The sequence below is a fragment of the Anomaloglossus baeobatrachus genome, chromosome 8 (assembly GCF_048569485.1).
Source record: "Anomaloglossus baeobatrachus isolate aAnoBae1 chromosome 8, aAnoBae1.hap1, whole genome shotgun sequence".
In the NCBI taxonomy this organism is placed as follows: domain Eukaryota; kingdom Metazoa; phylum Chordata; class Amphibia; order Anura; family Aromobatidae; genus Anomaloglossus; species Anomaloglossus baeobatrachus.
The window spans coordinates 71,618,957-71,635,531 of record NC_134360.1 but is presented as its reverse complement, the minus strand read 5'-3'; the positions used below and the strand labels follow the sequence as shown (position 1 = coordinate 71,635,531).

Here is a 16,575-nt window from a genome sequence, read left to right as displayed (position 1 = left end):
GATTCCAGTTCCTGGGGTCCGGGAGTTTAAATATCTGGGAGTAATTGTCAGCCCAATCCCGAAGGATTTTCAGGCCCTAAATCTGGAACCCCTGTTACAGCGATTCCGAGCAAAATAGCATACCTGGTGCCGTTTGCCGCTATCAAATATCGGCAGATCCAATTTAATTAAAATGGTAATGATGCCACAATTACTATACCTTATACATAATTCTCCAGTGTGGATATGTAGGGAATTTTTTGTAAAAATTAATACAATATTCCGGGAACTTATTTGGAAGAAAAAGCAAGCTAGGATTCGACTGGAAGTGCTACAGCGGGGAAAGGATGAGAGAGGACTGGCGGTACCAAACCCATATATATGCTATATAGCCTCCCAGATGCAACATCTGAGGGGTTGGGGCAAAGAAGGAGGGTATGATACCAGTGGTGATATAGTGAGAGAGGGATCAGTATGGAAGTACCCAGGTTGCCGGTTGGATGTGGGACAAAGACAGATAAATGGGGCACGATATCCCACACTGGCTAGGATATTCCGGGTGTGGGACAGGGGTAAGTCTCTTTTGGGGATAAGCGGACCTACAGAGCTCTGGCCACTGTGGCAGAACCCCGACTTGCCAGAAATTAAAAAATTAGTAGGGTTCAGAGGATGGGAGGATAAAGGGATCCATTTAGTGTCACAAGTACTACAAAATAATACTCTTAAAAGCTTTGAACAACTGAGAACGGAGTTTCACCTTCCGCATGTCTTCTTTTATCAGTATTTGCAGCTGAGACACGCACTGGAAAGACAGGGGAGGACAAACCCGGTAACAGTGACACATAATCAAACATTACATAGGCTGCTTACATCTGAGTCCTCTAAGGGTCTTATTTCGGAACTATATAAAAAATTACTACCTGCCCATCTGGAAACACATCCATTGATTGTTAAAAGCAAATGGGAACGAGACGTCGGTCCCCTGACGGAAGGGCAGTGGTCTGATATATTGGAACAAGTTCCTAAACTGGCGGTATCGGAGTGCCAAAAGCTGTCTCAAATATATCTCATCCACAGGGTATATAAAACTCCCAGTCTACTATTTAAGATGGGACTCAGACCAAACACACAGTGTGTTAGGTGTGGACAGGATGATGCCCATTTGATGCATGTTATGTGAGAGTGTGGACACATTGGTGATTTCTGGAACCAAACCCTGGGACTTATAGATCAAATATATCATATCACAATACAACCGTCGCCCCGCCTGTGCCTGTTGAGTCTGTGGGAAGGAGAAGTGGATCCGGATTCTCCAACAGCCCTGGGAATAGCACGTATCTTGTATCAAGCAAGAAAGCTACTTGCATATCACTGGTTAGACCCTCTACCACCAACATTACCAGAGCTCAAAAACAAATTAAATAACGTCATAAGATTGGAAAGGGGAGTTTATTTAAAAAGAAAAACATTGAAAAAGTTTTACAGCATTTGGCGGCCATGGATGGAGTTGCCGGGCCTACCCTCTAGTGCACTGGTTCGGGATGCAATGCTGGACCGGTTACTGTTGTGCTTGCAGTGATGGCATGTGTGAGGAAGGGAATTAAAACTAGTCTTTTCTGTGACGAAGTGGACTTTGAATGAAGAGGTGAGAGAGGACTGGAACGGTTTCATGGATGACTGCACGGAGAGGGAGGGGCGGGAGAGTATAGCAGTATGATGTGGAGCGACACGGCTGATGGAGGAGGTGTTCCTGTTAGTCTGAGGCATTATTGCATAATTTAAGTTTTGTTTATTTGTAGAGCCACGAGGTTTGTAGGCTCAAGCTATATAATATAATTATGATTTGAGAACTCTATTACTATATTTACATACATGCAGAGAAAGAACCTGATTTATAAACCACATGTGTTTATCTGTTTATTGTTATCAGTTATATGAAAAGTGAAATACTCTCTGTATTGATCCCTAATGATTTAATAAAAAAAGATCTGATTTAAAAAAAAAATAGAATGCAATAATTGACCACTATATTGGCGCTCTATATGGACACGTACAGAGATTGTGATGAGTCTCTAGGGCCTATGTGAGCGCTACTGTGTCTGATACAGACTAATATTACTTATGCAGTGTGGTAAACATGATTTAGCAACAATTAAGCAGCAATTATAATATGATAACATATAATTAATCATTAAATAGAGATGTGTCGACTCGAGTCAACAGAGACCTGGATTGGCCATAATCAGCACAATATTACTCTTCAGAGGATCCTTGCCAAGTATTTACATGAAAGGGACTGATGGCAGCGGAAAGTAATGGTGTTTTTAGGATTGCGGAGTAAACACTGTGACATGCACAGAGTTTACTGGAAAAATGACACATTGCTGAATTGTGGCAGCAGATGACAGTTCCAATTACACATAAACAAGTGACTTGTAAATGCTAAGTGAAAATAAAAAAAGAAGACAGGAGTAGTGCAGTATGCCGTCATAAGATATTATCGCTTCTCTCTGCAGAGTTTATGCTTCCGAATAAGAAAAATGATTGAAGTGTATCGGCCTGATTGGTGTGAATTACGGGAAGACTGGTCCATATTTCTTTTCTCACCGCAAAACAGGTAACACATTAATGCCTATTTGTTGTATCTTACTAGGGAAGCTAAAAATGTCGGTGGTCCAGCCTGTTGCCTCATGGCAATTTCATTGGGTTTCTCATTAAAGTAGCATGTTGCAGGTTTCTAAAGGGGCCCACTCTAGATATAGACTATAAAGAAAAGGCTTAATGGCTGTTGACATTATTGGACCTTTACCAATTAAGAAACTTCCTAAATTTAAAGCATTAACACTAGAAGTCACAGAAATTTCGAGCTCCCTGGGTTCCAAAGGTAGAAATGTTAAATGACCCCTCTCTGGGACTTCTAGTGTTAAAAAGTAATTAAAATTTTATATAAATTAATATATACATATTTTATTGAACACGTCACTAATTTTCTAAGTTAATATAATTCTAAAATTGCTATTGACATGAAGTTCTCACCAAATGGCAGTAACAACCCATCCGATCAACCCAGGAAAAGAAATCAAACCTTAGATGTCCATAAATTTAGTGATGTCTAATAATGAGAAATGAGACAGGGAAAAAAGTATTGAACACATGAAGAAAGAGAGGTGCAAAAAGCTATGGTAAGTCATAACACCAGCAGAAATCTATCAGAAATTAGAAAGCAATAATATCAGCTCGTTGAACTGATGGTCTATAAACAGGTGCCACACAAGAAACATCTCATGATGGGTAAAACAAGTGAGCTGTCTTAAGTCCTTCACAAATATATTGTGGAAAAACATACTGATGGCATTGGTTACAGAAGAATTTATAAACTACTGAAACTTCCAGTGAACACTGCTGGGGCCATAATCTGTAAGTGTAAAGAACATCATTTCAGATATTGGAGTCAAAATTATTCAGAAGAGTTGTCTGAGAGCCAAGATCCACCTGTGGAGAGCTACAGATAGACCTGAAATCAGCAGGTACAATTGTTTTAAAGAAGACAATAAGTAATGCACTCACCATCAATGGCCTGTATGCACGCTCACCAGGCAAGACTCCTTTGCTATACAAAAGCATATTCAAGTATGTTTAAAGTTTGCTGCATAACATTTAGACAAGTCTGTGAAATACTCGGAGAATATAGTCTGGTGAGATGAGACCAACATTGAACTCTTTGGATGCCATTATACACACCATGTTTAAAGACCAAAAGACACTGCATATCACCCCACCCATACCAAAAGTGAAGCTTGGAGGTGGGAACATCATGGTGTGGGGCTGTTTTTCAGCATACGGCATTGGTAAATTTCATATGGACAAATGTTCTTGATAAAAGACTGCTACCATCTATCAGGATGATGGAGATGAATTGAGGGTGGACATTTCAGCAAGACAATGATCCCAAACAAGGAAACTTTCAATTGGTTTCAGAGAAAGAAAATAAAGCTGCTAGAATGGCCAAGCCGATCACTGGACCTGAATCCAAGACTGAATTTATGGAAGGAACTAAAGATCAGAGTTTATACAAGAAGCCCTTAGGGCAGGATTTGAAGAGTTTTTGTGTGGAAGAATGGGCCAAAATCACAAGTGAGCCATGCATGCGATTAGTTTCTACATACTGGAGCCTCTTTAAAGTTGTCATCACCAACAAAGGCTTTTGTACAGAGTATTACATGCATTTCAGTAACCGCGTTCAATACTTTTTCACCATGTCATTTTTACACTTTAATAAATTTATTAATATCTATGGTTTCATTCCTTTGCCTGTGTGTGGACTAGATGGGTTATTATCAACATCTGCTGAGAAATTCATGTCAATAGCAGCATTAGAAATATATTTACTTAGAAAATTGGTGATGCGTTCAATACTTATTTCACCCACTGTGTGAGTGTATGTGTATATATATATATATATATATATATATATATATATATATATATATATATATATATATATATATATGTGTGTGTGTCTGTATATCCCCTTCTTATCTCTACTCTACATGTATTTGCCTATCTTTAGCTGCATTGATATCAGAATGGACTCCTCATTTGGAGTACAAATGATGACAGTAAAAGTATCAGCACCTTTATCTCACTAACTCTGTGGATCGACTGCTGCAGAAAATTGTTCTGATGAGCAAAAAACTCAAAGGAGGAGCCAGGTGCTGACCCATCACTGCCAGCAGCTGTACTCCAAGTGAGTAAGTTCTGATATAAAGACAGCTGAAGATAGGTAAAAAAGATTGGGGAAAAGGAGGGATTTGCATTTTTTTTTTATAGAATCGAAGACTAATCCCTTATTAAATTATTTTGCAGAGTTTCAAGACTTTCCATGCTGAACAAAAATTATAAAAGATAAAATTGAAAGTTTACTTACTCTAAAATTTTCCTATCATTTCACACAAAACTTTAGAAAAGCATGATCTTGCTCCTCTCATGCCTCACAGGTTAAAGGGAACCTGTCAGGTTCCCAGTGAACACAGAACCACTAGCAGTTCTGGGTGAGACTGTACGCACACAGAACCACTAGCAGTTCTGGGTGAGACTGTACGCACACAGAACCACTAGCAGTTCTGGGTGAGACTGTACGCACACAGAACCACTAGCAGCTCTGGGTGAATATCTACGCACACAGAACCACTAGCAGTTTTGGGTGAAGATTTTACGCACACAGAACCATTAGCAGTTTTGGGTGAGTATGTACACACACAGAACCATTAGCAGTTCTTGGTGAGTATGTACGCACACAGAACCACTAGCAGTTCTGGGTGAATATCTACGCTCACAGAACCACTAACAGTTCTGGGTGAATATCAATGCACACAGAACCACTAGCAGTTTTAACCGTCCTTGCATACAGTACCATAAATAAAGAGATCTTTAGAAAAAGTAATTCTAAATACTGTTGATTAGATGCTAATGAATCCAGGGACTAGTCACAAGGATATTAGTTGCCTGGCTAGTCGACCCTCTTAGCATGTTAGCTCGCCCCTGCGGAGGAGCAGATTAGGTCACCCATCGGACCAGACCGAACAATTTACATACAGGGCAGGAGATTTTATAAAGGTATTTGTGGGGTATACAGGGGAGTCAGGGGGTACCGTGCACCTTTATATAATGCAGCACAGGAGCTGCTTAAGGTGCTAGTTTTAGTTTAGAAGATCAAAATCTGGTGACAGGTTCCCTTTAATTGTTATAATTGTCCAGAAAAGCAATACTCCAGTGGCAAATGTGGAAAAATTGGATCACTGATAAGTAGAAATACATTGACTGAATCCAGATATCTGTTGCATCATTCTGACGAAAGGACAGAATTTGGTAAAAGTAGCATTAATCGATAAACTCTTCTTCAAAATTGTATAACATTTGGATGGTAAAAGTGGAGTGATAGTGTAAGAATTGTTTTTTGTACACCCTGGGTCCTTTAAATGAGTGGATGTGCAGTTGCGCTTTAAGGACTTTCCTAAACATAGATGTCAAATTCATCCCTTCATAACCGTTATTTACTTTATAGCTGAAGGACACTTTGAGTAGGACAAAGCACCATCCGACAAAGTCATATGGATATGGATTGTTTCCAAATACATGACAATAGGTTTTCCTGGCTTCTTTGGCCTTCACAATCTTCAGATCTTAATCCTGTTGAGTTTCTTTGGATCACGTAGAACAAACTGTTCAGAGCACTCTGTCTAATTTGAGCCAACTGTTAGAAGCCAATCCTGTCCGCATGGGACAATATTCCTGTATAATAACTTCAATACCTAGTGGAACTTATGCCAAAACAATTACTATTTCAAGGCCAAAAGATCACCAATGTGTTACTAGACATAAGGTAATGAATTTAGAGCTAGCCTATTTAAAGGGAGCCTGTCACCAGATTTGGCGCCTATAAGCTGCGGTCATCACCACTTGGCTCTTATATACAGCATTCTAACATGCTGTATATAAGAGCCCAGGCCACTGTGTAGTACGTAAAAATCACTTTATAATACTTGCCTAAGGGGCGCTGCGGTGGAGTTGGGTCATATGGGCGTCTCCATTCTCCGGTCCAGCACCTCCTTTTTCGGCCACCTTTGTCCTCCTTCTTCTGAAGCCGGGGTGCATGACGTGTCCTACGTCATGCACACACGCCGGCATTGAGGTCCAGTACAGGCGCACCTTGATCTGCCCTAAGGAGGGCAGATCAAAGTATTGTAATGCGCCTGCGCAGGACTTCAATGTTGGTGCATGTGCATGACGTAGGACACGTCATGCACCCCGGCTTCAGAAGAAGGAGGATAAAGATGGCCAAAAGTGGAGGCGCCGCACCTGGAGAACAGAGACACCCATTTGACCAGTCTGCACCGTACCGACCACTTCGGTAAGTATTATAAAGTGATTTTTACATTCTACACAGCAGCCTGGGCTCTTATATACAGCATGTTAGAATGCTGTATATAAGAGCTCACTGGTGGTTGGTGCAGTTTATAGTCACCAAATCTGGTCAAGTCCTTTAAATAAGACTTTTCACTGTATTCTTATGTCTTTTAAACTGAATACTTGTCCCATTTGCTGCTGTTCTAGTTATTCAGAAGCAATAACTCCTTTTTCTTCTGCTCCTCTGCATTCTACAGTTATACCCTCCTAAAATTAAGATGCCAATTTTCCCTTCCAATAGCTGGGCATATACCTGAGAACTTCTCCGTGGATGTTTTTGCCCCTCCTCCCCGATGCTGGACAATCAGAATTTGTATGATAGGTCTTCAATTTCTGCTTCAATAATTGCCTGCTGAGTTTTGTTTTAGGCACAAAATCTTTTAATCCTTCGTAAAAGTCCATGCAAGAGGAAATAGAAATCTGGTGATGTAGAGGAAGCAGTGGAAAGGAGGTAAAATATACCCGCTTTAATGAATCCAAGATAAAAAGTCCAATCAGACAATGACATCAAATTCCACTGGTGTGACAATTTGCCCCCTAAAAACTGACACGCTTTGGCAGTGCCATCAGCTATGCCTTAATCAAGATAGCCCTGAGTAAGGCAAAGCCAAATCCAATGGTACTGCCAAAATGTATCAGTTTTTAGGGGGGCACATTGTCACTCAATTGTAATTTGATGCCACGGTCTGATTGTACTTTTTTTTACCTTGGATTCATTAAAGCAGGTACTTGTTATGTCAGTTCTACTGGCTTCCTCTCCGTCACCGGACTCCCCTTTCCTCTTGCAGTTTCCACCTCCCAGACCCAGGTGAGCCATTTGGATTTAGGAGCCAAGATACGAGGGTGGAGATGAGCAAACTTGAGGTTCAATGTTCGAGGTTCGGGTTCGGAAACCGACTTCCAAAAAAACAAAGTTCAGGTTCGAAGTTCGAGTGAGTTACGAGTGTAAACCACTCAAGTGAGCAGCGTTGTGCTTGGGTATGAGTGGTTCTCAGCCCAGTATGAGCTGCTTGCAGTGGTTTGATCGGCTCACATTTGGGGTAAAATCAGCGAGATCAGATGCAGTGTGCACACACAAACAAAACAAAAAAAAATTGAAAAACCCCACCGTCCCTCTCTCAAAAGTGCTCTGCTTATGGCTGGCAGCATCAGCATGTCGGTGGAGCCATGAACTGCCCAATTACTGACTTTCATTGAGGTCCAGATCAAGTCTGGGTCAAAAAATGAACTTTTTTAAGGTTTGAATGTCCTTTGCGAACCAAACCTCCAAAAGTTCCCTTATCTCTAATGGTGAGCTCACTATTTGGTTGTTTTTTACATTCACTTAAAATGAATAATTTAATACATATGGTTAAAGGGGCTGGCTAGATTAGATTGTCCAGGCCTAGATTTTAGACCCTTCAGATCACTTGGGGTATTGTTGCTACACACATTTAGAAATAGGGACTTAGTAGTATAAACCCTGTAATGTAGTATACTCTAAGTAACCTTAAAGAGGACATCCGAGTGGATTTTCATCATTTAAACTGAGAACCTCTTATAATTGGTGCTGTTCCACTGATTTTGGAACAGTTTTTCTTTTTCTTCTGCGCCCCTCCATTTCAAAGTTAAACCCTCCAGAAATAATGGTTCAAATGTATCCTTCAACTAGTTGAGCATACATCACAGAACTTCTCTGTGAGCTGTTTCTTTCACTCTTCTGATACTGGCCAATCAAAATAGGGACACGCCCATTGCTAGTTCTGTGGTACACACCCAGCTGGTTGAAGGGAAAATGTACATCTTTATTGCCAGAGTGCATAAGTTTAGAATGCAGGGGTACAGAAGAAAAAGAAAAACTGTTCCAGAATCAGTGGAACATCTACAATAAAAAGAGGGGGTCAGTTTAAAAGAAAAAAATCCAATAAAAGTCACATTTAAGATCACTCAGAGCTTACTACAGTAGAGGGTTTACCCCACTAGGTTCCTTTTTCGATTTAGAGAAAGATAAATGGTACTTCCTCCTTGTAGATATTTATGGAAGTCGGGGTGCACTTTAGGTTCCAAGGCCATAAGTTTAAAAAAAAGTAAACAAGGCACTCCCAGGAGTGATGGCGGCCCCCATGCGGCGGTGGATACCGCGTTTGTCATACCACGCTGGCATCCTACTCTGCTAATGTGCGACTCAGGAAGGTCCATGTAGGACTGAAAACATTCTTCTTTTTATGTACATTGAATAAAATACACGTTGCAGTTATTCCTGGGAGTGCCTTGTTTACTTTTTTGAAATGTATGGCCTTTTGCTATTTAATCCTAGCAGCAATACCTCATGTGATATGAATGGCATGAAAACTAAGTCTGAACTATTGAAGCTTGCCAGTGTTACGGGTGACTGACTGTCATGTGGTTTCTGGCTATAGAAGGTCACAGTGTTTGGCTGCACAGAATGCTCCCTAACTTTCTATTTTTCCTGCTGTAAGTATTCATTGTAATAGGTAGCTTTCCTGTTGGATTTTCATGGCTGGTGATAATGCCACGCTAGGTATGGAGAAGTGCAAAATGAGTGGCGAAAGGGAAGGGGACCCCTGTGTTTAGGGAAGGGGGAGATCGTGACCCCTGACCAAATCTACAGCTGGTCCCTGAGGTCCCACATCATCCTAGATAGGTTCACACCGATGCACCAAGCCAGGTACCTGACTCTAGGTATCTCTAGTGCTGGACCCTAAATAGAGAACAGGTGGGATGAACTCTTTGTCTACCCAGATAAATGCTAAAGGAAGACACAAGGGGGACACATGGGGGAAAAAGCGTGAACTAGTTACCCACAGATGACACAGGCAGGAGTTCTAAAAACTTCAGCAGCGATACTACAGATGAGAGCAAGCCACCTGCTTGCAACCAGAGCTAGAATGAACTGAGTAATATCACCAGCACCAGTCCAGGGAAAAAGGGAATATTTTAACACCAGGAGAATACTGATGACCAGCAGCTGGGTGGAAGGTGAGCTCCTGCTGTATCCAAAAGGAGGATAGACGAATCCAGCAGGAAAGCTACCTATATCAATGAATACTGACAGCAGGAACAATAGTAAGTCAGGGAGCATTTTGTGCAGCCAAACTCTGTGACCTTCTATGGCTAGAAACCACAGAACCCGTGACAGAAACCAAAATAAAACTTCGGCCAAAGTTATAGACTAGAAAGGTAAATTTGTATAAACTGGTCTCTCAGTGTGAGAAAATATACCACCACCCACTAATCATAAATAATTATGTATATACTAATTCAAATTAAATGCACAAACCAAATTACAAAAAAAGGAATCAGAAAACAAACATAAGATAAATGATCTTTATTGTGACAAAAATTTGTTAAAATACAAGATGAAGTGCAATAACAAGGGTGGTGCACAAGGTGGCATATCAGAGCAGCAGAGAGAAAAGTGTCAGGTTAAAAAATCATAATAATTCCAACAATAGAGAAAAGTCCAATCACAGGTTAAATATAATGTGTCAGTCCACTATGTGACTAGTATATAGACATCCCTGTGACAGGAGAATAATCTAGAGTGGCAAAAGTGAATTAGTATAAATGAACTTAAGACCACTTACTCACCGCTGGAATGGTGCCAGGTCCCAACCAACGCACGTTTCGGCACTAGCCTTCGTCAGGGAGACCCGTGACAGCCAGCCCCTTTATCCACATGCATTAAATGATTCATTTTATATGACGGACTAAAACATTTTGTACCTAAAACAAAACTCAGCTTTCAATTATTGAAGCAGAAATTGAAAAGCTATAATGATACAAAATAATCACCAGCTGCACAAGATGCAAAATATTAGCTCTCCAATCAGATCCGAGCTTTAGTAATTTTGTATAAAATGACTCAAACTCATTGAATGAGCAACACACAGAAATTAGCTTTGGCTTAGGAATCAAATTGGCATAATGTATAAACACTATAACCCTTGGCTTTTATGCGGTACTACAGAAAATAGATCAGTGCAGTAATTTATGTTTTGAGATTAAATTTCCGGACTCCTATGGTTATAGATTTGCATTTCGGCTCTCTAAAGCGTTGAAAGGCTGTGTTTGATTAAACTCAGAAGCTGTTTTCTTTCATCCGTTTGCTGAAAACACTCATGGAACATCCTGCTGTCTCCCTGCTCCACTCCTTCTAGTTCACTAACTACCATGAAACTATAAGATGAGGTTCAGAAATAACTGTGCTCAGAGTTAAAGCGAAAAAATTTACAAGCTTGAGAGGTTTTTCCAGGACCTTGGACAGCAGCTGCAAGGATGTTGTGGCACAAGGATGTTGTGGCACAAGGATGTTGTGGCACAAGGATGTTGCGGCACAAGGATGTTGCGGCACAAGGATGTTGTGGCACCGAAATCACTGTACGTTACAATGAAATCATTCATTATAGCACTCCCGGAGCCAAAATATGCAATTTAACTTTCTGGCACCAAGTTTTAATTACTGAAGTATTGTGCGACATAAGCTTGAATGTAATCCAGCAAGCACTGAATCCTCAATCTGGTCTGACAGACAGAAATAATACAAGCACTGATCGGTTTTGTTTAGACCACAATGATTATTTCATATGCAGAGCTAATACATAGAATGGCGTCGTGGAGTGGCATTTTTAGGCAACGTCTCCGGATTGAGCTGTGATTGCCTCTGTCTCTGTTCCATGCAGGTTTCGCATCATGTGTCAGACAATAATTGCACACAAGCTTTTCGACTATGTGGTCCTCGCATTTATTTTCCTCAACTGCATCACTATTGCTCTGGAGAGGCCGCAGATTGAGCACAAGAGCACGGTGAGAATCATCTTTATTATTCTGGATGCCGTATTCCAGCTCTTCTTGTAGTAATATAACCTGATTAAGTCAGTAAGCCGAGAGAGGAATGACAAGGTTAACCCATTCCAAACCAGCTGTATAGACACTAATTCCGGCAGATGCCACCTAAGCATTGTAATACTATGCAGATTAATAGGGAATACTCATTGTAATGATAAGTTGATAAAATGAGCTCCAATCTACTATATAATCATGTTGTTAACATGTACACAATCTGCATTTATATGTTACAGTGATCATGTTATTTTATAACTACAATTATTTGTATTGCTTGTATTGAACCATGATTTTGTGAGAATAATACACTTCTTCTATGCCATTGGAACTCTGAATTAGTAAGATTTGTTTTACGAGTGCTCGGGAAATCATTGCAGCACACATGCTTTGTGGGCGTACTGAAAGTTTCTGCTTTATTACAGCATGTGACCAGTTTATATAGTATCCCAAACAAAGAAATAACTCTTCAGAACTATGCACCAACAAGAGCCAGAGGGGGGGGGGTGTAGGAATGTGAAACTCCCCTGTTCATCAGTGTTAGCTGAGCCCTATGACATCATTCAGTTATAAGACAAGATGGTTTCCATAAGGACAAAATAAACTGTATTCTCTCACAATTTCATATGTAGTCATAGCCAAAGGTGTTGGCATACTTGAAATTGTTTAAGAAAATAAAGCATTTCTCACAAAATATTATTGCAATTACACAAGTTTTGTCTAGCACTTACACATGTGGTCAAAATTGTTGGTACCCCTTGTTTAATGAGGAAATCATTGCAGCACGCAAATTTTGTGGTATACTGAAAGTTTCTGCTTTATTACATCATGTGACCAGTTTATATAGTATCCCAAAAAAATAAATAACTCTTCAGAACTATGCAACAATAAGAGCCGCAGGAGAGTGTATAGAAATGTGAAACTTCTCCACCCATCAGTGTTAGCTGAGCCCTATGGCATCATTCATTTATAAGACAAGATGGTTAACATAAGGACAAAATGGATTGTATTCGCTCACAATTTCATATATAGTCATAGCCAAAATAAAAGTGTTGGCACCCTTAAAATTGTTCAAGAAAATAATGCATTTCTCCCAAGAAAATGATTGCAATTACACATGTTTTGTCATACACTTATTTATTTACTTTGTGTGTGTGAGCGATATACACTCCTTCTATGCCATTGGAACTCCGAATTAGTAAGATTTGCTTTACGAGCGCTCAGGATATCATTGCAGCACACATGCTTTGTAGTGTACTGAAAGTGTCTGCTTTATTACATTATGTAACCAGTTTATATAGTATTCCAAACAAAGAATTAACTCCTCCTCAGAGCTATGCACCAATAAGCGCCGCAGGGGTGTGTATAGAAATGTGAAACTTCCCTGTCCATTAGTGTTAGCTGAGCCCTTTGACATCATTCAGTTATAAGACAAAGTGGTTACTTTAAGAACAAAATAGATTGTGCTCTCTCACATGTGTATTAGAACAACACAAAAGAAAACACAGAAAAAAGCAAATTGAACATAATTTTACGCAAAACCCTTGAATTGGGAAGGACAAAATTGTTGACACATTCCAAAATTGTGAGTAAACAACTTTGTTTCAAGGATGTGCTGCTCATTCAAACTCACCTGTGGCAAGTAACAGGTGTGGTCCATATGAAAATCACACCTGAAACCAAATAAAAATGGGAGACATTGACTCAATCTTTGCATATTGGGAATCTGTGTGTGCCACACTTAAAGCGGGCTTTACACGCTACGACATCACTAATGCGAAGTCGTTGGAGTCACGGAATTTGTGACGCACATCCGGCCGCATTAGCGATGCCGTTGCGTGTGACACCTATGAGCGATTTTGCATTGTCGCAAAACCGTGCAAAATCGCTCATCGGTGACATGGGGGTCCATTCTCAAATATTGTTACTGCAGCAGTAACGAAGTTGTTCCTCGTTCCTGCGGCAGCACACATCGGTATGTGTGACACCGCAGGAACGAGGAAGCTCTCCTTACCTGCCTCCCGGCTACAATGCCGAAGGAAGGAGGTGGGCGGGATGTTATGTCCCGCTCATCTCCGCCCCTCCGCTTCTATTGGGCGGTGGTTCAGTGACGCTGCTGTGACGTTGCTGTGACGCTGAACGAACCGCCCCCTTAGAAAGGAGGCGGTTCGCCAGTCACAGCGACATCGCTAGGCAGGTAAGTATGTGTGACAGGTCTGGGCGATGTTGTGTGACACGGGCAGCGATTTGCCCGTGTCGCACAACCAATGGGGGCAGGAACGCACGCTAGCGATATCGGTACCGATATCGCAGCGTGTAAAGCGGCCTTAAGACTGCTTTACATGCTATAATAAATCTTACGATGTGTCGTCGGGGTCACATCGTAAGTGACACACATCCGGCATTGTAAGTATGATTGTAGCGTGTAAAACCTCCGTGCAATTGCGATTGAATGAAAATCCGTTCATCGCATGCACGTCGTTCATTCCTCAAAGATTGAACGTGCGGTTGTGCAATGTTCCCGAGGCAGCACACATCGCAGTGTGTGACACCCTGGGAACATTGAACGTCAGCTTACCTCCATCCGCGGCTCCCGCCGACAATGCGGAAGGAAGGAGGTGGGCGGGATGTTTACGTCCCGCTCATCTCCACCCCTCCGCTTCTATTGGCCGGCTGCCGCGTGACGTCGATGTGACGCCGAATGTCCTTTCCACTCCAGGAAGTGGATGTTCGCCGCCCACAGCGAGGTCGTATGGACGGGTAAGTACGTGTGACGGGGGTTAATCGTTTGTCCAGCATGTTTAACAAATTGAACACGCCACACATACGATGGGGGCGTTGCAAATCGCATACGATATAGTATGCGAAATTGCAACGTGTAAAGCAGGCTTAAGTGTAGAGAATGGAAAGAGGAGACGAGATCTCTCTAAAGGCTACTTTACATGCGTCGATTTCATGTGCGATCGTGTGTGCGATCGCACCCGCCCCCATTGTTTGTGCGATACGGGCAATTTGTTGCCCGTGTCGCACAAAGTCAGTAACCCCCATCACACGTACTTACCTCCCGAACGACCTCGATGTGGGTGGCGAATATCCTCTTCCTGAAGAGGGAGGGACGTTCGGCGTCACAGCATGTCACACAGCCGCCGGCCAATAGACGCGGAGGTATGGGGAGATAAGGTATGCACACCAGTGACTATGTAAGGGGAATACATGAAATAGCAGAAACTGCTGTGTGAATACTGACTTGAAAAATCCAATAGCTATATGTAAGAGTGAAAATGTGAAAAATGGAATCTGCATTACTGCCATGAACATATGAATCAAGAGAAATTTAGCTACTGAATTGATCAATGCAATAGAGCCCCAACACTACGCCAAAGTATTTCTCTACGTTGGGGTCCCTAGCTTGTGTGTGTCCTCTCATGCAGTTAAAAAACCTACAGTGTATGGGAAGCTGAGACCCAGGCTATTTATGCGTATGATATGGATTGGCAATAGGTGTGGTTGGGGAGGGTTCACAAACGAAAAAATACTAACAAATAGGAATAACGTTTGGAACACCATTCTAAGTCCGAACTGGGTGCAAAAACCTAAAAAAACATCACTATGGGGAGATAAGGTATGCACACCAGTGACTATGTAAGGGGAATACATGAAATAGCAGAAACTGCTGTGTGAATACTGACTTGAAAAATCCAATAGCTATATGCAAGAGTGAATATGTGAAAAATGGAATCTGCATTACTGCCATGAACATATGAATCATGCTCTATTGCATTGATCAATTCAGTAGCTAAATTTCTCTTGATTCATATGTTCATGGCAGTAATGCAGATTCCATTTTTCACATATTCACTCTTGCATATGGCTATTGGATTTTTCAAGTCAGTATTCACACAGCAGTTTCTGCTATTCCATGTATTCCCCTTACATAGTCACTGGTGTGCATACCTTATCTCCCCATAGTGATGTTTTTTTAGGTTTTTGCACCCAGTTCAGACTTAGAATGGTGTTCCAAACGTTATTCCTATTTAATAGACGCGGAGGGGCGGAGATGAGCAGGTCGTAACATCCCGCCCACCTCCTTCGTTCCACATTGCCGGCGGCCGCAGGTAAGCTGCAGTTCATCGTTCCTGGGGTGTCACACGGAGCGATGTGTGCTGCCTCGGGAACAATGAACAACCGGCGCGCAGAAGGACGTTCGATATTTAGAAAATGAGCGACGTGGCAACGAGCAACGATAAGGTGAGTATTTTTGCTCATTCACACTCGCTCGTAGCTGTCACACGCTACGATATGTCAAACGATGCTGGATGTGCGTCACTTACGACGTGACCCCGACGATATATCATAAGATATATCATAGCGTGTAAAGCCTGCTTAAGGACTTGAGAATCAAAATTGTTGAAAACTATCAACAATCTCAATGTTTTAAGTCCATCTCCAAAGATCAATGGAAGAATACAAGGTACTCCCAAAATTGGCTGCAACGTGTGATTTATTTAATGTGCATAACAACAACAGAACATTTTCGGTCCGTAGACCTTCCTCAGTAAGCACATTCGTGAAGAGGAGTTCAGCGTGGGTGATTAGCGCGGTGTCCACCGCCGCATGGAGGCTGCATTTCGGTTTACATCCTCAAGCCTTTCTCAAATAGTGCACCAATATTTGAGAAAAGCTTGAGGACGGAAGCCGAAACGCGTTACCTGTGACTGTTAAAATGGAGAAATTGGAAATAAATTTTAGAAGATTAAAATTGTCTCTTCAGGGAGGAAGGAGATGGAC

The 16,575-nt window shown here is 41.5% G+C and overlaps 1 protein-coding gene across 4 annotated transcripts in view; it reads left to right on the top strand.

The window, feature by feature from the left end:
• Positions 1-16,575, top strand: part of CACNA1I (calcium voltage-gated channel subunit alpha1 I) — a 1,217,075-nt gene that overhangs the window by 993,436 nt on the left and 207,064 nt on the right. For all 4 annotated transcript variants that reach the window (XM_075321783.1, XM_075321781.1, XM_075321782.1 and 1 more), the window contains 2 exons: positions 2,496-2,596; positions 11,628-11,751. In XM_075321783.1, the coding sequence (XP_075177898.1) occupies positions 2,496-2,596; positions 11,628-11,751 (225 nt within the window). The remainder of the gene's footprint in view (positions 1-2,495; positions 2,597-11,627; positions 11,752-16,575) is intronic.